Raw genomic sequence first — 23,400 nt, 5'->3', positions numbered from 1 at the left:
GAACATTGGCAACTGCATGGGATATGCAAGTCCTATAAGAGTATGTTCAGGTGGAAAAAAAACAAGGCTGATTTCAAGAGAGAATAATTTTCAAAGCATTTTGATGTTTGTATTATGAAGTGTATTTTAAGGCATATTTGAGGTGTATCTTTTAAGCTCCAAAAACGCCTCTTTCACACCCAAAATAAAAAAATATATTTTTCAAACTTCAGGAAGCGAGATTTGAAGTGAAGGTTTAGTTTTATACTCAAAAATATTTTGTCTTTTGCAGGGGCCTCAAACAAGCGGACCCTGAGGCTGTCGCCTGCGGGACACAGAGCCGCTAGTATAGGCTCTGCTTGGGAACTCCGGGGAATCCTCTGACATCACTGTCCATATATGGACAGTGATGTCTGGGGCTTCCTTAGAGCCGGAGTCCCGGGCAGAGCGCTAGTATAGACTCTGCTCCGGGACTCAGGGGGAGCCTCTGACAGCACTGTCCATACATGGACAGTGAAGTCCGGGGCTTCCCCAGAGCAAGAGTCCGGGGCAGAGCGCTAGTATAGGCTTTGCTCCAGGACTCTGGGAAAGCCCCTGACATCACTGTGTGCATATATGGACACTGCTGTCAGGAGCACAGCTGGAGTCCCAGGCAGAGCGCTAGTAGCACTTTGCCGGGGACTCCAGCTCTGGGGTTGCCCCTGACATCTCTGTCTATATATGGACAATGATGTCAGGAGCAGAGCTGGAATCCCAGGCAGAGTGCTAGAAGTGGTTCTGCTCCGGGACTCCAGCTCTGGGCAAGCCCCTGACATCACTGTCCATATACGGACACTGATGTCAGTGGCTTCCCCAGATTTCTGGAGCAGAGCCTATACTAGTGCTCTGCTCTGGGACACCGGCTCTGGGGTTGTCCCTGACATCACATTTCAGGGCAGGTGGATCCCCTGACATCACTGTCTATGGACAGAGACGCCAGGGGCTCCTCCAGCAGAGGAAACCCCGGCCAAAGCATCGGCAACGTTCTGTCTGGGGATTCCACTCCTAGAGGAAGCCCCAATGGAGCTATCTACTGGGCAGGGCAGGGGGGGGGTGGCACTATCTACAAGGGGTGTGTGTAGCAGTATCTACAGAGGGCACTGTGGCAGTATCTGCAGAGGGCACTATGGCATTATCTAGGGGGGTGGCATCTACGGAGCGCACTGTGGCATTAGCTACAGAGGGCACTGTGGCATTATCTATGGGTGGGTGTGTAGCCGTATCTACAGAGGGCATTGTGGCATTATCTACAGAGGGCTCTGTGGCACTATCTAAAAGGGGCTGCCCAATCTTGACATTCGTGTGGCTACCAACTGAGCTGGCGGACTGCATTTAGTGACACAAACTGGAAAACTGAATTGTTAAAATAAGAATGTGGAGAAAACTCACAAATTTTCGTCAAGTTTAAACCTAGTATTATTGTTATAGTAATGTAGTATTGTTGTAGTAATGTGGTACTGTTATAGTAATGTAGTATTGTTGTAGTAATGTGGTACTGTTATAGTAATGTAGTGTTATTATAGTAATGTAGTATTGTTATAGTAATGTAGTACTGTTATAGTAATGTAGTGTTATTATAGTAATTTAATATTATTATAGTAGTTCAAATAACTAATTAGTTAACAATAATTTTGTATTGTATCAAATTTGAAAGTAATGCGGCCCGTTAACTTCACATTTTTTCGATATGTGGCCAACTTACCCGGCCGAGTTTGAGACCCCCGGGTTATAGAGTACCTGGACCCTAGTGGTTGTTGCCTTCCAGTGCTATGTGTTGCAAACACTCCCTTCCCTCCTGCTGTGTGATCACGGTCTCAAAACAGCATCCTACATTGTGGCACATACTACACACTTCCCATCTTCCACCTGATGCTTGAGGGTTTTCTCTCCTCGACTGAGGCAGCCCACGTCTTCCGACCCCTTCACTACTCTAGGCTGTAATGTCTGCTCAGTCTTCACTTTCACCCTGCTGTTGTGGAGATGGTATTTCTCTGTCACTGATGTCTGTCTGCTGTGTGACATCTGAGAGAGGGTGCAGCTATAGGATCAATCACAAGAGAGAATAGTTTGCGTGCTGGGAAGCCTTAGGCCCTGTTCACACTGAGTTTTTGACACATTTTTTTACGCGGAAACCGCGCCAAAAAAACGGCCGAAGACACCTCCCATTAAAATTTTAATGGGAGGTGGAGCCGTTTTTTTCCCACGAGCGGTAAAACCGTCTCGCAGGAAAAAGAAGCGACATGCCCTTTCTTTGGCCGTTTACGTCTCTGACCTCCCATTGACATCAATGGGAAGCAGAGAAAGCGTTGCCCACAGCGCTAAGTGGCAGCAAGTGAAAAACGCGGCAAACGGCGTGCAGGCAGATTAAAATCTGCCTCAAAATTCCAGATGGAATTTTGAGGCAGAATGCTCTGCCTGCAAAAAACTTCATGAGAACAGGGCCTAAGGGTATGTTTCACACTGCGTTTTTTGCAGGCAGAAAATTCTGCCTGGAAAAATCAGCTCCATTTTTTTTTTTTTTTAAGTGGATTTGCACAACATGCGTTTTTTTGCTGCGATTTTTGACACGGTTTTTGCCATGTTTTTTGAGGCGTTTTATTTACCTATTTCTTCAACAAAGGGAATAACTGTGAGCGTTTTTGCAGAAAAACGAGTGAATAAAAGCATCAAAAATCGCGTAAAAAAACACGTTTATTACCGTCTCCTATTGATTTCAATGGGGTTTTTGAGGCGGAAAATGTCTCAAGATAGGTAAGGCTACAATCTACTGAACCTCACTACAGCGGAGACTGTTTGTAGTCAGAATCCACTCAACCACAGAATTCTTTAAACCAGTAGCAATTACACCAAGAAGTTAAACAGGACACAGGAAACACACGTTTTTATATTTTTATTGGCCCCCAACACTGGACATACATTTTACATCTTGTTGCTTGTATTTTAACTTCTCTCTGTACTTTTTCTTCTCTAATCTCCCTATTAAAAGTTTCCACTCCTACTTCTGAAATTTTGCTTTTGTTAATAAATAATAGAAAAAACCTGACTGTATTGAGTTGCTGTACATGCTCATGGCAGGAATTGCTTGATTGACACATGGAAATGATTGTATTGTTCCTGTAATCCACATCAGCTTTCAGTTTCATTTCTTTATGAACACTCGCTTGGGAGGGGCACAGATCATAAAAGGAAGAAGAAAAACATTTTGAAGTGGAAGCATACGAGAAATGGATGGCAGAAGACAACCAGGTCAGCAAAAAGAGATGTCCACACGGCCAAAAGAACCAAAAAGTAGGGGACGGCCTGCTCCTCGTACATCAGATGATGCTGTAACCTCAACAGTGAAGAGAGATTCAGATAAAATGGAAACATATAAATCATCTGAAGTGGACAACAAATGTAATGGACGGTCAAGTGGTAGGAAAAACCCACAAAAGAAGTTACCAAGAGTACAACAAGGCAAGAATAATCCTGCACATGACAGAGATGAGAGCAATCCTCTTCCTATAACATCATCCAGAAAACAAAGTGTAAAAGACACATCAGAAAAGAGAGCGAAATCTAAAGGAACATCATCAGGAAATAATGACATGATGGCACAATTTACAAGCAACGTAAGGTATCCAGTGAACGCATTGCACAGTGCAACCACAACTGAGAAGAAACTCTCCAAAACACCAAATAACTTCGAAACGAACCTCAAAACTGAGGATCAAACCCCTATCGTCAAAACAAAACATAAATCAAGCCATATTAAATCCAATGAAAATGGTCAATGCCAAGAAAAAGTGACTTTAGAGAAGAAAGTGAGTGGCAAAACTCATAAAGAAAAAACGAACATTTCAAACTTTGATAATGGAGAAGTCACAGAGCCCAAAAGAAAAGATGTAAGCACACCTAGGAGACTGAAGGATGTGGTTGAAGGAAAATTAAGATTGAAGATGGATGATATTTCAAAAGCAGCACAAAAAGTTAATAAGGTGGTAAACACAATACTTACATCTGAAAAATTAATCCAAGATTCTCCTTTCAAAGCTATAGAGAAAATGTCCACTGGAAGCTACTATGAACACCTCAAGGTAAGATAATTATGTTAATACATATCCTTAATTCTTCATATTTATCTATAGTATCTGAACAAATTCAGGCTGTTCGCAAAGTCTTTCCATAGTTTGTTCCATTTAGGGTAGTCATACACATTCGTTTAAAGTCAGCAGAATCGGCCGACCATCTAGTAGGTATGGGAGAGAAGTATCGGGCAGCTTGATTTCAACATGCCCGATCCTTTTGTTGTCAGCGGAGATAAGCTGCTGCCAGAGGTTTCTGGCAGTCGCTAACTCCCTTTCTCCATTCAGAATACGTGCAGCCGAGTATGGATGTCTATAGGGGAGGAATAGCTGTCGGCTGAACAAGAATCAAGCCTACAGTTATCTAATGATCATTTTTGACGGAGTTATGACCTATATTAGTTTTATGATAATGAGTTTCTCAATGGACAACTGGGCGTGTTTTACTATATGACCAAGTGGGCGTTGTGGAGAGAAGTGTATGATGCTGACCAATCGGCATCATACACTTCTCTCCATTCATTTACTCTGCAGATAGAGATATAGCTATATCGCTATCTGCAGCCTCATATACACACATACTAACAATACTGCAGTGTCCTGATAATGAATATACATTACCTCCAGCCAGGACGTGATGTGTATTCAGAATCCTGACCACTTCTATAGCGTCTCTGTGATTTACAGCATAGCAGGCGTAGTCTCGCGAGATTACGCTGTAAGCTGTCATTCACAGCAAGATCTCGCTGTGCTGTGCTGTAGTCTCACAGAGAAGGGCAGAGAAGTGGTCAGGATTCTGAATACACATCACGTCCTGGCTGGAGGTAATGTATATTCATTATCAGGACACTGCAGTAATGTTAGTATGTGTGTATATGAGGCTGCAGATAGCGATATAGCTATATCGGTATCTGCAGAGTAAATGAATGGAAAGAAGTGTATGGCGCTGATTGGTCAGCGTCATACACTTCTCTCCACAACGCCCACTTGGTCGTATAGTAAAACACGCCCAGTTGTCCATTGAGAAACTCATTAGCATAAAGCTAATATAGGTCATAACTCAGTCAAAAATTATAGTTTGTCTAAATAAAAAACACTGCTGTAATCTACATTACAGCGCCGATCACATCATGTACAATATAGGCCACTTATAATGTGGTGACAGAGCCTCTTTAAGCAGGAAAACTGCCGCCTCAAAGGTTTGTCCTTGTCAACACCATTTTCTAGTGAAATGCTCATTGATGAAACACCAGTGCTATTCCTAACAGCTAATAAACCTCTAGCATAGATTAGAGCAGAGTGGAGAAGCAGTATGGTCATTGAAGAGCAAGTAAAATAAGTTACTAATTGTGGGGGCTACCACTAAAATGGGGTCACTGGAACATCTGAATATCGGGCATGCCCAAAAAATTGTAGGAGTGCTCTCTCTGCACGACATGTAAGGGTATGTTCACACAGAGTTTTTTGTAGGCAGAAAATTCTGCCTAAAAATTCAGTTTGTCGAGTTTTTCGCTGCTTTTTTCACCCACAGCCATTGAGCGCCGTGGGCAAAAACGCAGCGAAATACGCTTTATTTGCCTCCCATTAATGTCAAAATGCCTCCGCCTTCCATTGATTGGCCGTTTTTTGGCACGGTTTAAACTCTGTGTGAACTGACCCTAACTGTCTTTTCTTCTGGTAGATCATGTAACTCAGGCTCCACTAAAGCTAGATCCGATTCTGAAAACAGTTGTACTCTTCTGCGGCAGACTTTAGAAGCCAATTACACCCTTCAAGGAGCTGATGAGACTTTATTTTCAGTAGCCAGGAAATATGAACTTCATCAACGTCAATAGAAATCAACACGAAACGTAGGTAACACAGTTCTAGGTGTAATGACTACCTGGGCCCAGTGATTTGTTCAGCACTGTTCTAAAAGGTGGGAAAGTGGCATAGTTAGAAAATCAAACAAAAACCAAAAATCAAACTTCTGTAATAAGAGCATTACAGTGTTTCACCACAACATAGTTGCATAAGTCAAATATAAAGGGAAATTAAAATCATCGACAATAGTCTGAATTCACTATCATAACCTTTTTCTACTTGACACGTTTTAATGATTGTATATGCCTTATTCTGATTTTGGCTTTTGCTATGACCCGTCATACCACATCTAAATAATCATTATCACATTCACAGATATCAAAGCCAAATGAGTTTGACATCATGTTGGGCATCTGCCAAAAAGGTTACCCCACAATTATACTGACAAACCTTGATGATAAAGGTCCGTTCTACACATTGGCTTTCAAAGACCGAAAACCGGAAGCCATGCATAAATATATAAAAGAACCAGGAGGGAACATTTCAGCTAGTGAAATCGCAAATGAATTTAGAAATCGTATTAAGCAAATAATTGACATGCCAGGTAAGCGAGTTTTGTCTTATGTACATATTTATTCCTGTATATTCACTGAAACATGAAACATACAAAATGAAACTTCATTGATAACTGAATATAGGATGCAGATTTCAGGACCTGGAAACTATCTATAGATATGTGTATGCATTTATATAAATATGATTTTATTGCATAGGACCCTTGTTAAAAAATTCTAACCATTTCAATCTAATTTTAACCATTGTGCAAAGACCCAACAATCAGTGGCGTACACAGAAATCATAGGAAAATCTAATATGGGCCCCACGCCCGCTGAGAGCTCGAAAAATGTACATTTTTTTAATACGTTACTGTTCACTGTTCTGTGTAAACACTATATCTTTCAATGTATTTACATTAAATAACTGGCATAAATATATTGATAAATTTCCCCCATTCAGCTTTTATCATCTGCTGAGTAGAGGGAAATAGAGGATTTAAACTGGCTGCTTAGTACATATGAATTTATATACCAAATCTGAACTCAATAGAAGTAGTTAACTCTATGCACTGAGCTCACCCTAGTGGTTGCTGAAGGAAAATGATCTAGTTCTTGCCGGAAAGCAGGAGTGTTTAACCCCTTAATGACCAGGCCATTTTGCGCGTTAATGATCAAGGATTATTATTTATTTTTTTCACGAGTCGTAACTTTTTTCACGAGTCGTACCTTTTTTTTTTTATTCCGTCTACATAGCCGTATATGGGCTTGTTTTTTGCAGGATGAGTTGTATTTTGTAATGTCACCAGTTTAGATGCATATAATATATCTATTAACTTTTATTAACTTTAATTTAGGAGAAAATTGAAAATAAGCAGCTATTCCAGCATTGATTTTCACGTTCTAAATTTACGGCATTTACTATGCAGCGTAAATAACATGTCAACTTTATTCTATGGGTCGGCACGATTACGGGGATACCAAATATGTAAAGGTTTTATGTTTTCCTACGTTTGCACAATAAAAAGCCTTTTAGAAAAAAATTACTTGTTTTTGCATCGCCGCATTCCAAGAGACGTAATTTATTTATTTTTCCGTTAATGTGGCCGTATGTGGGCTTGATTTTTGCGGGCCAAGGTGTAGTTTTTATAAGTACTATGTTGGGGTACATAGGACTTATAGATTAACTTTTATTAAATTTTTTATGGGGGGAATGGGAGAAAAGAGAGAATTTTGCCGTTGTTTTCTCAGATTTTTTTTGGACGCCGTTCATCCGGCAGTTTAATGTGTTCATTTTATTGTTCAAGTCGTTACGATCGCGGGGATACCATATATGTGTATTGTTATTTGTTTTGATACTTTCACTAAATAAAACCACTTTTTGGGCAAAAAATGTAGTTTTATTTTATTTTGACTAAGTTATATTTTTTTTTTCACAAACTTTATTTAACTGCTGTACTTCTTCTTTTTTTTTTTTTTTAGTCCCACCAGGTTACTTCACTATGCGGTCTGCTGATCGCATATATAATGCTTTGGTTTACTTAGTTTTACACGGACGGGCAATAATGCTTTGGTATACTGATAGGCAATCTATTAGGTCATGCCTCCGGCATGTCCTAACAGGCATTTGCTGAAGACAGACCTGGGGGTCTTTGTTAGACCCCCGGCTGCCATGTAAACCCAACGGCGACCCGCGATTTCTTTGTGGGGGTGCCGATGGGGTGACCGAGGGAGCTCCCTCCCTCTGTCAAACACATTAGATGTCAATGTTGCTATTAACAGCGATTTAATGGGTTAAATTGCCAGAATCGGAGCGCACTTAGATTCCGGCAGTTCTCCGTTCTCCTGCCGCTGATCGCGTGGGTAAACTGTCAGTACCCGCGCGATCATAGGACGGATATATCCGTCCTTCGGCGTTAAGGTCCGGCACACTAATCACCACAGGCCCCATAGCAATGGCATGGTCTTCCTCTTTGGTGAGTATGCCCCTGCCAACAATGTCGTCACCATGTGACGTGGCATTCTGGCCACATTAAAACATTGTATGTCGGCAATCACACTTTATTTTATGCCTTCACGTCATTGGCAAATTTAGTAAACCTTAAAATTTGTGTTCTATTTATACACTCTTCAACATTGAAATTGCAATACCAAGAAGGGCAACCCATAAGGTTATGCAAATATAGGAAGTAGCAGGTGTCACTAAGATCTGCAAATTATCAAATTTTCAAACCGCTAACTCCAATCTGTGGCATGTGGGAGGGGCATAAAAGCCAGATTGAAAACCCAAGTTTTTTAGCCACATGAAACCTCAAAAATCGGATTAAGTGGTGTGGGAGGATTGTGCTTTACCTTCTGTTCGTTGACATGCCAGTTATGGCCACTTCTCTCAAACTAAGAAGGAAAGAATCTTTGAACTGAGAGACCTTGGTTTATCAATCCGGCAGATAACTACGTGCCTAGGCCGAGATGTGAGCACTGTTCAAAGTTGCATGTCCCGGAGGTTGGGAAAACGACAACAAACCGGAAAGACAACAAGAGGTGCGCGTAGGCGAACCTCTGCACGGACGGATCGTCTGATTGGAAGAATGGCGCGTTGCAATCCATTCTGTACTGCAAGTGAAATTGGATGTCACATCCCACGCCTAGGGCAGCAATCAGTTCCAACACAAACGATCAGATTGCGTTTGCACAACATTGGGCTACGAGCCAGAAGTCCAGCTATAAGTGTTCCATTAACCACACCACCGCTCTCAAAGGCTATCATGGTGCACAGCAAGATGGCATTGGAGGCTAGAACGGAGGTCTATCATCTTCAGCAATAAGTCCTGCTTTTGTCTGGGACGCAATGATAGCCGGAGATTGGTCTGGAGACAGCGTGGGCAATGCTATGAAGAGGCCTTTACAATGGAACGTCACTTCAGTCCTACTCCCAGTATTATGGTTTGGGGTGGCATAATATACGGTAGCCGGACCCCTAAAGTCTTCATTTCAGGTACACTAACAGCTCAGCGTTACATTGATTTGGTAGTGGAACCAGTGGTACAGCCATTTCTCCGAAGTGTCCCAGAAGCCATTTATCAACCGGACAACACCAGGCCGCATTTTGCTCGTGCTACTGTGAGCAGGCTGCGTGGCCTATACGGGCTACCATGGCCTGCAGCATCTCCCATCGAGCACATATGGGACATCATTACTCAGCAATTGCAAAGCTGCCAGTTGCCATATTTGATTATTAAGTGCATTCAGTGTGGCATAAAATACTCAGACAACCATTAATAACCTCATTGATGGCATTCCAAGGCATTAAAGTGCGTGTATTTCTGTGTGTGGAGCTCATACTAGATACTGAATAAATTAAGATGTTTGGAATATTTTGTTTCCATTTTTTTTCATCATTTGCAGATCATGTCTATCGATCCTGTGATTTCCACAATTCCAAAACTTTTCAATGTCATTTTACTGTGAGTTGGGGGCTGATGGTCATTTTACTCTTACAATCAGCCCACCACTCACAGATTTCCCCTGTAGGTAGCGCCACGCAGCCCCCTTGTAGACAGCGCCACGCAGCCCCCTTGTAGACAGCGCCACGCAGCCCCCTTGTAGACAGCGCCACGCAGCCCCCTTGTAGACAGCGCCACGCAGCCCCCTTGTAGAGAGCGCCACGCAGCCCCCTGATAGGTAGTGCCACGCAGCCCCCTGGTTGGTAGTGCCACACTGCCCCCTTGTAGATAGCACCCCCCTTCTTCCTGTAGATAGCGCCACTGTAGCTCCCTGATGGAGTGTAATCCCCGTGTGGCTTGATGTGTCTGTCCATATATTGACAGTGACATTAGAGGCAACTCCTGAAGCGGAATCCTCGTCCACAGCGTTGCCGACGCTGTGACCGGGGATTCCACTCCAGGAGAAGCTAATGATGTCACTGTCCATAAATGGACACAGACAACAGGAGCTTCTCCTGGAGTGGAATCCCCGGTCACAGCATCGGCAACGGTGTGGACGGGGATTCCGCTTCAGGAGTTGCCCCTAAGGTCACTGTCCATATATGGACAGAGACATCAAGCGGAGCACACCAGGAGCAGAATCCCCGGCCACACGGGGATTACGCTCCTTCAGGGAGCTGCAGTGGCGCTAGTAGATAGCAGAGCAGGGTGATACCTCCCTGCTCTGCTATAGCACCATCGCTACCGCAGTAGCAGCAGCTGCTAGCGGCGGCGCCGCCCATGGGCACAGGCGCCCTCATGCCCGGTGTCGCTGCTAGCAGCCGCTATGACTGAACAAGCGCCGAGCGGAAAGGCGACTGCTGAGTTGCCGGGGCTTCCGAAACAAGCAGTGGAAGGGAGCCAGCGCAGTGCCCCCTTCCACCTGCTGGACAGGTCGCACACCCCTATGGCCGGCCCTGACTAGCGATCATACCGTGTTGCTGGCGTTCCCGCATCGTCCCCTCCCCCCCCCCCCCCCCGGGAGTGAACTGACCACCAGTAAGGTCCCAATTAATTTTTTTAAAGGAAAGAACGCTCCTGCAACCACCTCTCGTTACTGGATGCCCTAGACACTTCACCCACGGTACAGAGTGGCAAATACGGTCCTGGCTTTTGGTAATTGGCAACAGCTAACTGACTGGTTTATATGGGCAACTCCTCCATTTTCTTTTTTACTAAGTTTGATCGACTTCCAGCATTGTTTTTTGTAGCAGCTTCTTTCTGCACCTGCTGTAGTGCATGAACATAATTTAGGTGCTACCTAGCTAGCTCTACAATTGAAGAAATTCATGAAACGGTTATTCCAATCTTATACATGTGACATACTATAAATGTTTGATAGCTGCAAGTCACAGCTCTGGGGTCCTCACCTATCTCCAGAACGACTGTCACCCGACACCTGACTGTTTTCGTAACTCCCATAAATGTGAATGGTGAGATCTGTGCACACGCCACTTTTCCATTTATTCTCTGCAGCTGACTCACCAGGGAGCCGCATCTATCAGACATTTATGGCATATCTTGCGGATATGCCATAAATATCTATGATGGAAATAACCCTTTCATTGAGTACTCTGCAGATTTTTTTTATTGTGGCTCCCGTTTGGAATGTACACTCGGGAAAACGTAGGCCTGGTAATCCTCTCACCAGGCACTTTGTAGCGGAACTATCTCCTGCAATCCCAGTCGCCGTTATGTCCCGTACACGCCCGATTCCAACAGCGTCTGCTCTTTGGACTGAAAGTCATTTTTACTATGGTTTCCTATAAGGTGCTCGATGTCCCATAGGAATGCATATTGAAAGGGACTTCTGGTCTACAATGCAGACAGGAATCGGGCAGGCACAGTGCGGTCACATAATATAACGCTGGCCGGGATATGAGGAGATCGTTCGGCAGCAAAGCGCCCGGTAATGGACGCGACCTACCTTTTACCACGTGTACTTTCCTAATGGGGGCCACGTTAAAAACTTTTACCGGAGTGTTCCCTTAAACTATTGAGAAACTGGTTTCTATATTATTTATGGGTAAACTTTTATATTATTTGTGTCGTTATAATGAAAGAAGTTTGTTTTATTATTATGCTAGGAATGGAAGGAGTATCCCTACAGAGGAAAGTCTCTGGGAGCCCTGCAGTAACTCTTATCATTAAGAATGAACCTCAGGACATTTCAGTGGATCTTGTCCTTGCCCTCAAAATAATTAGCAATTGGCCTGAACAAACTAATGGTGGATTGAACATTGATGTCTGGCTTGGCACGAAGGTAAAACAAACCTATAAAAAAAGTCACTTCTTCATGGTGCCGAAACCAGCAATGATGGGAAATAAAACCGTGAATGCAGGTAACAGTTTTATTTGATTTTCTACATTTATTATATTACTAAAATGATGGTAGCTGTAATTGGCATGTTTTTTTTTTAGACAAAGGCTGCACTGCACTAATTGTAGTGTGCATCAAAATGCACAATTATCACATCACAATAATGCAATCTGTACAAAGAAATGTGACACCTTGATCTCTTAATGGATATGAACAGTGATCGCTTCAAGGAGAACCTGCACAGATTTCACAAGCAGGGAAAACCGAGGCATCAATGTGTTAGGCTCTGTTCACGTCTGCCTTCGGGTTTTCCGTTGTTCTTCTCCTTCATAGGGACAGAACAATGATAAACTGGAGCTGCCGGATCCGTCGTGGTTTTGCCATGGTGTCTGTCCTTTTGCCAGACATAATGCTGCGCTAGTTTTTTCTGCAAAAACAACAGAATCTGCAACGGAGGCCCCTAACTGAGCCTTTGATGCAGATGTGAACAGAGCATTACTGTGTAGCTTTATTTTTTTTAATAGCAGCTTATATTGATATTTAGGACAAGAAAAAAAAAAGTACAGAAGACCAGTTCATATGCCATGTGGAAAGACGGAGACTAGAATGTATTTCATTTTAATTTCGGTAATTAGATGTAAATCTGTAGAAGAGAAATAATGGGTTTGTTTTTCATATTGTAACTTTTTTTATATTTCCAAGGGACTGCGATATTGTAGACACACTTTCTTCCTGTATTATCCGTTTTGTGTTTTTGTATTTTTTTTTATTCATATTCTGTTTTAGCATAAGGCAGCATTTGAATATATCCCAATAAAGTATGTAGAAACTTTTGTTTTCACAGATACATGGCGAATTTCCTTTTCAAACATTGAGAAGAAAATAATAACCAATCATGGAAATGGAAAAACCTGTTGTGAAAGTGGAGGGGGCAAAAAAGAGATGTGCTGCAGGTAAGCGAAAAAGAGTAAGGGTAGGGCTACACGGAGCGGCCCTGACAGGGTCGCAACGCGGCTAACAACCGCATCGGCACCATGCTCGGTGCGGCTGTCAAACAGCCTGTTGGTGGCTGCATGTTAACGCGGGTAAACCGTCCCTTTTATTTGCAAAATCGTGCGGCCATGAATTAATACACCCTTTATGGCCGCACGATTTTGCAAATTACTACAACTTACCCCCTATTCATTCTCTATGGCAGCGCCGGAAATAGCCGAACACTGCACTCAGCTATCTCTGGCGCTCCCATAGAGAATGAATGGAGCGGCAGTGCGCGTGCGCATGTAACCGGAATACCCCTTAATGAGGTATTTGACAGCCGCTCCTACATAGTACCAGCGCAGTTGTTGGCCGCGTTGTGACAGTGTCAGGGCCGCTTCGTGTGGCCGTACCCCTACACTGTCTAAAATCTAATGCACAAAGCAGAGACTTGGCACGCCATGTGATGCAGTGAGGTCCTCTGTATAGCGCTATTTTTTTTAAAGCTATGCCTCTGTAATACTCGTCCGATGGAGAATGCCACAAAAAAAAATTTGACGGATTTTGGATGAAGTTGTTAGTATATGGAGGTATAGTAGGACACCATATTAGTTTAGGAGTGTCATATTATGGCATTATACTACATTCCATGTTTTACATAGTCATAATAATTCGCTTATACATAGTCAAAATTCGCTCATGTGCATCAGGCATTAATACTCAAGGCATAAAACTTCCTACTCATACTACTTTTGGGGCATCTTGTCTGATGGATATATTTACATATTAAAAAAAACAATAATAAGGGGATGTAAATGTGCCTTTTTCACGTTTCATGTTTATATTTTTTTAGGGTGGTTTCACACAGAGTTTTCAGAAAAAATGCAGCATTTATTGACGTGTTTTTTTCAGACAAAAAACGCTGCAGCCAGATGTTAGCTGCAAATCAATAGGGAGTGTTTTGTTTTTTTTTTGTGGCCATTTTTCCTCATTTTGGGTGTGTTTCTTGGGTCCATGGTGTTGTTTTTTTTTTAAAAACACTGCATGCTCCTTTTTTTTTTTTTTTTTTTTTTTTTTTTAAAAACAAACTTTTAAACAAATAAAATGCCACCCAAAAAAAGCTTGTAAAAAATGAAATTCATAGTTTTTTTTACAAGCCCAAAAAAAACGCCACAAAAAAATTTATGTGAAGGAGGCCTTAGGGGTAGTTCCCACAGGGTTTTTCTTGCCGTTTTGTTGTGATTTTCATGTGCTTCTTAATTGCTGTGAAAGACACATTGGAAGAACCGCATTCGTTTTACCGTGAATCGCCAGAGTTTTGCAATGCAGTTTTCATTCGTACAACTATTAGAGTATGTTCACACGGCCTATTTCTGGACGTAATTCAGGCGTTTTACGCCTCGAATTACACCTGAAAAAACGGCTCTATTACGTCTGCAAACATCTGCCCATTGATTTCAATGGGTTTTACGATGTTCTGTTCAGACAAGGTGTATTTTTCCGCGTCGCTGTCAAAAGACGGCGTGTAAAAAGACGCCCGCATCAAAGAAGTGCATGTCACTTCTTGGGATGTAATTGGAGCCGTTTTTCATTGACTCCATTGAAAAACAGCTCCAATTACGTCCGTGATGGATGCTGCGAAAAACGCGTGCACTTGCAAAAAGGTCTGAAATTCAGCTCCGTAATTTCAGACGTATTTGGCGTTGCCGTGTGAACATACCCTAACAGGTGAAGCAAATTAAAACCATGTGTTTACCTATGATAGCCGCACAACCAAAAGCCGCCTCAAAAAACTGAGTGCATTTTCCACCTTCTTAAAATAGTTTAAAACTGCCAGTCTCCGTATATTTTCCTCGTTAACTTCAAGAACTGACTGTTCACTTTCTGCCTAATATATCCCACCACTTGACAGCTACCATTTTAACAAAATAATCAATGTTATTTACTTCACCTGTCAGTGGTTTCAATGCTATGGCTTTACAGTATATAAAGCATACCTCCCAACTGTCAAGTATTGCAAAGAGGGACAACCAATGCGGCGCGCGTAGCAAATTTTTTTTATCTGTTAAACCACGCCACTAACCTTGCCCAATTCCCAACATACAAACCCAGTTCAGGCCACACAGTATTATGCCCCACAGAAACCCCCCCCCCCCCCCACACGGTATAATGAGCCCATAGCTGCCCCCAAACTATATAATGCCCCCATTGGTGCCCCAAAACAGTATAATTCCCACACCGATGCCCCCTTAGCTTCCATCATACAGTATAATGTCCCCATAGTGCCAATTGGAGAAAAAAAAAAATGCTTACCTTTCCCTGATGCCACGACGAGTGGAGGAGATCCCCCTGCTCTTCAGCTCTGCGTTATGAGTGGCACGACACAGACAGGCGCGATGATGTCACTGCATCGCACCTGTCTGTGTCGAGACGCTCACAGCCGGCTCTAAATAGTGAATAGTGAAGCAGGTAGTTCCCTGCTTTACCATTGGATTCATCTGTATCTGCTTCCTGAGGACGCAGATACAGTTAAAACCAGGACAAACCACCGGCCGCTCGGGACACCGCCCGGAATCCAGGACTGTCCTGCTGAATCCGGGACGGTGGGGAGGTATGTATACAGATCGAACATCTGTGGGATATGCTGAAAAAACAAATCCGATAAAAGGAGGCCCCACCTTACAAATTAAAGAGGCTCTGTCACCACTTTATAAGTGCCCTATCACCTACCTCATTTGATAGGCCCTGCAATTTTAGATTTATGCTAACTAGTTTTCAATGACAAACTGGGCGTTTTTTAACTTTTTACCAAGTAGGCGTTGTAAAGAGAAGAAACGAGAAATTATAACATGTAGAATGTGCAACAGGATTCCTATCCTGTAGCGTCCTTTTGCTGTAGACTTGCATTGTGCAGAAAAATGGATCCGTCAGGATCTGTTTGTTCAACAAGACCGATAATAAGCCTATCTCGGTTTGTCTGTGCTGTCGAAACAGATCCTGAAAAGGATACAAACGGCACTTTTAACTATGACATAAGCCCCATTAATAACCTATGGATCCGTTAACAGATCCATTTGAAAAGGGAAAAAAAGAAACCCAAAGTAACGTTTGAACAGGAGGCCCTAATGTGATATTGAAGCACACTTTGCATACAATAAAGGATGAATTGGTGAATGATCACTGAGTATACACAGTTAGAGTGCCTCCAAAAGGTATTTTCTAATAAACTATGTAAATAAAGCCAATACTAAAAGATCACAGAAAAAAAGATAATTCAGCTGTAAATCTAAAATAACATAAATTAATTATTTTGTGATACTTGGGAAAAATTTAATATGTTATTTAAAATTGTAATTCTTTATCCTAATAGTTGAATGACTAATAGTGGTTTCACACATAATAGGAGGAATTTATTTAGACTGGCGGAATAACCGACCACGAACAGGGGCCATCCGTTCCCCCTCCCCCGATCGAACAGAAAATTATAAAAAATTTATACTCCCCTCACAGCTCCTCTTCGCTTCACCTCACCGGGTCCCCTCAGGCTCACTCATCATGCTGCGGCTCATACAAAGACGCTGCTCTTCGTCAGGGCCTTAAATGCGACGCAGCACTCAACGTCTTGAGCGCTGCGTCACATACAACTTACTGATGCTGCCTGGCGTCAGTACCTTGTAAGAGATGCAGTGAGAGCCTAAGGAAACCAGAGGAAATAAGTAAGCAAAGAGGAGCTGTGAGGTGAGCATACATATTTTTTTTAAAATATATTTTAGTTTCCGATCGGAGGAGGGGGACAGGTAGTGTAGGGGGCTAGGAGCTGGCGTAGATTTCTGCTATAATTGCCTCCATTTTTCTGACGTAAATTATGGTAAATCTGCCGGGCTGTGGTGACCACACCTTTTTTGTTATGCCCCCCTTTTCCAAAAGTGCCTAGTGTGGCATAAAATAGTCAAAAGTCGTAATTTTCATTGCAAATTGCGACTTTTGGGCCTTTCGAGAGCATTCTACGCCTAAATTGCATAGAAAGGTTAATAAGTTCCCTTCAATGTTTTTAGGAAAATCATTAACTGCTCTTGCCAGATGTAAGCTGCCAGTCAATAGGCAAATATGGACATATGGCATTTTTTGAAAACGCAGCATGCTCTAGGTTTGGCGTTTTATCCATAGGATTCTCTGTAGGAAATAAAAAACGCATGTCAAAAAATGTGACTAAAAACGCTACCCAAAAAACGCATGAAATTCATGCCGTTTTTTACAAAACAAAAATAAAAATGCTGCTAAAAAAAAAACTATGGGGCAGATTTACTACTGTCTGCGTCTAAAAAAGTGTCAGAAAATATGCCAAAATTTGGTGCAAATTCGAGCAGTTAGGCACAATCCTGATGTTTGCATCTCACTAGATATTTTTTAAAAATGGTCTGAAAACGGGAATGGCTTAGCATGAAAGGGATATAATAATGCTAACTCACCAGCATTAATCTAGCACTCATTTTGTTTTTTTCCCCGCTCAGTTGCATTTATACATTTTTAACCCTTTCATTATGGGCAGCTGTGTCATGGCTCTTTTGCGACTTTTCTACACAAGAAAACTGCTGTAGAAATGTTGAGAAATGACTCCCAGTAGGTCTAAATAAAGCCTTGCTTGGTGTTTTGGAGTCTTGATGCTCTTGTAGCTGAAGAGCAATATTCTAAAACACAATAATGTTATTTACATTCTTTCAAAGTAGCTTCAAAGATGTATCTAGAAGTATTTAATGTTTATTTTTGTGACTTCTCAGAAAACAGTGTCTAAAGCTGCTGAAGTATTTACTGGAGCTGTTTAAGAATAATGGATGTCAAAGAAAAATGTCTCAGTTCTGCTCATACCATGCCAAGACTGCACTACTGCATCACTGTGCACAAAATCCAAAAGATGAAGTCTGGAAACTAGAGGATTTGGAATTCTGCTTTAACAGATATGTTAGTTTCTTCCAGGACTGTCTTAGCAGGTCCACTCTGTACAACTTTTTTATACCTTCCCATAATCTTTTCAGTGCAGAATTTGTAGACACATCAAACTGTGACTATCTTTGTAAGGAAATAGAAAAACAAAAAGCCAATAACTACCCTATTTTTTATGACTAGAGCTATCCATGAATTGCTCATGAGAGGCCACATATAGTATGACATTCTGATCAATTGTTAGCCCTGCGTTTTCTACATTACTCTGACTTTATTCAATATATCAGGTATTAATGAGCAATGAAATATTGAACATGAGGTCAAAGTGATAAATGTGGCTTTGGTACTTTCATTTGATATGTTACACTGCATTGGTTAATTGATTGCTTTTAAATACTAGAAAAAAGTGTTTTCAATAAACTAAATTGCGTTTACAACATGGTTTTAGATGGTGGGACAGGTTTCTGAAGAAAGTACCGTTTTATCAACGTCCAGGGACAGACAGGTAATAATAAACAGATCAAAACATTACTTATTTTTATACACATTCTATAGGGACCATCAGATCTTGGAAACCTGCATGCCATATAAGCAAATTAGTATGGAAGGTGTGCTTGTACGTCTAGTCATATGGTCAGCCAGAATGCCAAGGGCATACGTACCATAGAGGAAACCCATGCGGCTATGGGAACCCTGAAGAGAGGAGGGCCTTTCCAGGTTGATCTTCCCATTTTAATATCTGATGAGAACCTGCACAGGGATGTGGTCTCCCCCGGAGTTGTAATGTTAGAGAACAAGGTAGTGGAAAATGTAATGGATTCTTAAAAATGGTATTGGGGCACAAGGATCTCTTGTCCAAGGTGTTAGGAATGTAATTGTGTCAAGCAGCACCTTAAATGGGGCTACCTTTGCTAAGGGACTCCCTGTCCTCTATGTAAGCCACTGCCATATGTCATGTATGAAGAAAAAAAAAGACCAGTACTTCTTGCAAAGTTTCAATTGTTTTCAAGGGCTATTTAATATGTGAATAAATCCCCTTTTAATATTCACTCTAAGATGTGCGATATATGCAAGTTACTCCATTGGAGGCCGCGTCGTACTGGCCTACCGGAGAATCCTCCAGTGTTCCCAGGCAGCTAGCTGCTTTTATCCGGCAGCAGAGCAGAGAGACATTGTCTCCCTGCCCCACTGCTTGGTAAGGGGCTTCACTAGCACTGGGTCTTCAGGGCCCAAGCTCCGGATCTTTGGCCCGGCGGCTGCCACATTCGGGTCGCAATTGCCCGCACCGCATCTATAAAAGTTACTATAGTAACTGGGGCCTATGTAATAAAATACACGGGCCCCTGTTACTATAGTAACGACACATACTTACCCATCTTCCTTCTTGAGTGCAGCGGAAGTCCTGATGTCTTCTCGCAGATGATGTCGCGCTGGATGGTGTCGGGACATCCGCTGCACCCGGAGCAGAAGAGGAGGGTAAGTGTAAGTAAGTACTGCCTGCTGGGGTCTTCTATTTAAGCTTGCCTTGTGGTAGGCTTATATACAGGGTCTAACAGACAATATCACACATGGACCTTGTATCTAAGCCTTCTTCGTTAGGCTTAGATACAGGGCCCCAGCAGACAGTAATCTTGTACAGTATAAGATTACTGTCTGCTGTGGTCCTGTATCTAAGCCTACCTTGTAGTAAGCTTAGATACAGGGTCTAACCGACCGTGTCACACATGGACCTTGTATCTAAGCCTACCACGTGGTATTCTTAGATACATGGCCCATGTGTGATCCTGTCTGATGGGCCCTGTATCTAAGCTTACCACATAGTAGGCTTAGATACAGGGCCCCAGCAGACTGTAATCTTATACATCTAAGCCTACCATGTGTTACTAATGTGTTTTTTCTGTGTGTTTGTGTTTTTTTTTACAGGACTGGTCATTGGACTACTTCGATGACATGGCTTTTTTTATTCTCGCTAAAATGGTTAATGAGGGTTGTGTGTGTGTGTGTGTGTGTGTGGGGGGGGGGGGGGGGTTTATTTCAATAAAAAAATATTTCTATGCCTTTGTATTTTCTTTTAAACTTTATTGCTACCACCTTAGTAATGGCCAATGGCTGATTGATGGCGTCCATTACTAAGGCGGGGCTTAATGTTAGCCAGTGTAGAGGCTAACACTAACCCCCCAATTATTACTCTGGTACCCACCGCCACCAGGGGTACCGGGAAGAGCCGAGTACGATTCAGTATCCAACCATCTGTAGTGATGGCTGGCCAGTGGTGTGGCCGCAGGCTGGTATTACTAGGCTGGGAAAGGCCAAAAACAGTGGCCCTTAAATATACTTTTTTGCCCATTCATCCAGAAGAGCATTTGTGAGGTCAGACACTGATGTTGAACGAGAGGGCCTGGCTCGCAATCTGCGTTCTAGTTAATCTCAAAGGCATTCTATGGGTTTGAGGTCAGGCCTCTGTGCGGACCAGTCAAGTTCTTCCATGTTAAACTCACCTAACCATGCCTTTATGGACCTTGTTTTGTGCACTGGGGCACAGTCATGCTGGAACAGAAAAGGGCCTTTCCCAAACTGTTCCCACAATGTTGGTAGCATACAATTGTCCAAAATGTCTTGGCATGCTGAAGCATTAAGATTTCCATTCACTGGAACAAAGGTACCTAGTCCAACCCCTGAAAAAAAAAAAAAACCCCATAGCAATATCCCTCTTCCACCAAACTTCACAGTTAGCACAATGCAGTCAGGTAAGTAACATTCTCTTGGCATTTGCCAAATCCAGACTCGTCCATAGGACTGCCAGATAGAGAAGCTAATTTGAACACATATACCGTATTTTTTGGACTATAAGACGCAGTTTTTAGCAAGAATAAATATCTTGCTATAACGTCCCTGCGTCTTATAGTCCGCAGTCAAGTGCCCTGGCATCGCCGGGCCCCATGACCGCGTCATTAGTTAAGCCCTTCCCGACCCATGACGTGCCGGCACATCATGGTGCTAGAGGGGGGTGATGTATGGAGCGGCCTCACGCGCTGAGCCCGCTCCATACACTGCAGGTGTCAGCTTCTGACACGCTGCTATAATGGCCAGGAACCGCAATTTTGCTGTTCCTGGCAGTTTAAAGAGCTTGTGCCATAAAACACATGTATCCCCTATCCACAGGATAGGGGATACATGTGTGATCGATAAGGGGAACGGGGACCGAAAGTTACCAAGAGCATTGCATGAGAAGCTGTGACTTCCAGGTTCTGTGTCTGGCAGCTTCATAGAGATCAATGGGATTTTTCTGCGCATGCGCGAGCGGCTCTCCATTGATCTCTATGGAGCTGCGGAACAGATAAGCCGGACACAGAAACCGGAAGTCCAGGCTTCTCATGTAGTGCTGTTGGTGACTTTCACTCCCCTGTTCTCCTTATTGCTGGGGGTCCCAGCGATCTCACATGTAGCCCCTATTCTGTGGATAGGGGATACATGTGTTTTATGGGAAACCCCAGTGGCGTAACTACCGCAGTAGCAGCCGTAACAGCTGCTACGGAGCCCGCAGCATGAGGGGGCCCGCCTCCCATGGCCGGAGGCTCCGCTAGCAGCCGCTATGGCTGCTACAGCGCGACGCCACTGAAGGGGTTGTTCCTACAAAAGACATGCATCCCCTATCCACAGGATAGGGGATACATGTGTGGGGGGGGGGGGCTGTATGCTGTTCTCTACAGGGGGGGGGGGCTGTATGCTGTTCTCTACAGGGGGGGGGGGGCTGTATGCTGTTCTCTACAGGGGGGGGGGGGCTGTCTTGCGTTCTCTACGGGGGGGGCTGTCTGGCGTTCTCTACGGGGGGGGCTGTCTGGCGGTCTCTACGGGGGGGGCTGTCTGGCGTTCTCTACGGGGGGGGATGTCTGGTGTTATCTACGGGGGGGGGGGCTGTCTGGCGTTCTCTACAGGGGGACTGTATGATGTTATCTACAGGGGAGGGCTGTCTGGCGTTATCTACGGGGGGGCTGTCTGGCGTTATCTACGGGGGGGCTGTCTGGCGTTATCTACGGGGGGGCTGTCTGGCGTTATCTACGGGGGGGCTGTATGGCGTTCTCTACAGGGGGGGGGCTGTATGATGTTATCTACAGGGGTGCTGTCTGGTGTTATCTACAGGGGAGGGCTGTATAACATTATCTACAGGGGGGGGCTCTATGGCGTTACCTACAGGGGGAGGACTGTATAGCGTTATCTACAGGGGGAGGGCTGTATGACGTTATCTACAGGGGGCTGTATGATGCTATCTATAGGGGGCGCTGTGTGGCGGAATCTATAGGTAGGCACTATCTACAAGGGGGGGTTGAGTGATACCCAGGGGATGGGGGACCCCGGTCGAAAGTTTGCTATGGGGCCCAGTCTTTCCTGGTTACGCCCCTGGGAAACACCTTTAACTAGTTAAATGCCGTGGTCAATAGCGACCGTGGCATTTATAAGGGTTTTTCTATGAAGAACATTTATGACATATCCACAGGATATGTCAGATGGATGCAGGTCCCACCTCTGGAACCTGCACCTATCTCTAGAACGGGGCCCCATAAACCCCATTCTAGCTTTCTGTGCTCTCCCGGCCACTTGATTACATGTGGAGTTACTGAAACTGCGTAACTCGCTGAGCTACGCAGTTTCCGTAATTTCCATAGAACTGAATAGTAGTTACGGAAACAGCTTAGCTCGCATGCTACGCTGCTTCTGTAACTGCCATTCACTACCATGTGAGTTAGGGAAACAGCGTAGTTACGCTGTTTCAGTAACTCCATATGTAACCAAGTGGCTGCTGGTTCAAGTCCCCTAGGGGAACTAATAAAATGTGTAAAAAAAAAAAATGTTAGAAGCACAATGTAAAAAATAAAATCATTTCGTCCCGCAACTAAATAAGCCCTCACACCGCTCAATCGATAAAAACAAATATAAAAAAAAGTTTTGGCTCTCAGAATGTGGTGAAACAGAATAAATTATTTTTTAACAAATTATTTTTTTCCTATTTTCTGTTGTCTAAAACCTGGGTGCTTCTTATGGTCCGAAAAATACGGTAACACATTTTCATTGCTTCAGAGTCCAGTGGCGGTGTGCTGTCCATCACTCCATCCGAAGCTTGGCATTGTGCTTGGTAATGTAAGGTTTGCATACAGCTGTTTAGCCATGGAAACCCATGCTATGAAGCTCCCAGTGCACAGTGTTTGTGTGGATGTTAATACCAGAGGTTTGAAACTCTGCAGTTG

At 43.4% G+C, this 23,400-nt stretch overlaps 1 protein-coding gene across 2 annotated transcripts; it reads left to right on the top strand.

Annotated features, from left to right (window-relative positions):
• The first annotated feature begins 3,217 nt into the window (after positions 1-3,217).
• CGAS (cyclic GMP-AMP synthase) lies at positions 3,218-19,228 on the top strand. Of its 2 annotated transcripts, none has more exons than XM_075864158.1 (5): positions 3,218-4,094; positions 6,261-6,489; positions 12,009-12,263; positions 13,086-13,194; positions 17,995-19,228. In XM_075864158.1, the coding sequence occupies exons 1-5, from the start codon at positions 3,243-3,245 to the stop codon at positions 18,338-18,340; spliced, it is 1,791 nt and encodes a 596-aa protein (XP_075720273.1). In that variant the 5' UTR covers positions 3,218-3,242; the 3' UTR covers positions 18,341-19,228. The 2 variants fall into 2 exon arrangements, with proteins under 2 accessions (XP_075720273.1, XP_075720272.1); XM_075864157.1 differs by having other exon boundaries at positions 13,068-13,194.
• Positions 19,229-23,400: the final 4,172 nt, after the last annotated feature.

The sequence above is a fragment of the Rhinoderma darwinii genome, chromosome 4, assembly GCF_050947455.1.
Source record: "Rhinoderma darwinii isolate aRhiDar2 chromosome 4, aRhiDar2.hap1, whole genome shotgun sequence".
NCBI classification, from domain to species: Eukaryota; Metazoa; Chordata; class Amphibia; order Anura; family Rhinodermatidae; genus Rhinoderma; species Rhinoderma darwinii.
The sequence above is the reverse complement of the archived record's forward strand: the minus strand, read 5'-3'. Positions and strand labels throughout refer to the sequence as shown.

Excerpts from the sequence above, each read along its gene's own strand:
- CGAS (XM_075864157.1), top strand. The coding sequence starts at position 3,243 with ATGGATGGCAGAAGACAACCAGGTCAGCAAAAAGAGATGTCCACACGG. Across the intron at positions 4,095-6,260 it reads GCTACTATGAACACCTCAAG|ATATCAAAGCCAAATGAGTT; the intron begins GTAAGATAATTA and ends TCACATTCACAG. Across the intron at positions 13,195-17,994 it reads AAAAAAGAGATGTGCTGCAG|AAAACAGTGTCTAAAGCTGC; the intron begins GTAAGCGAAAAA and ends GTGACTTCTCAG.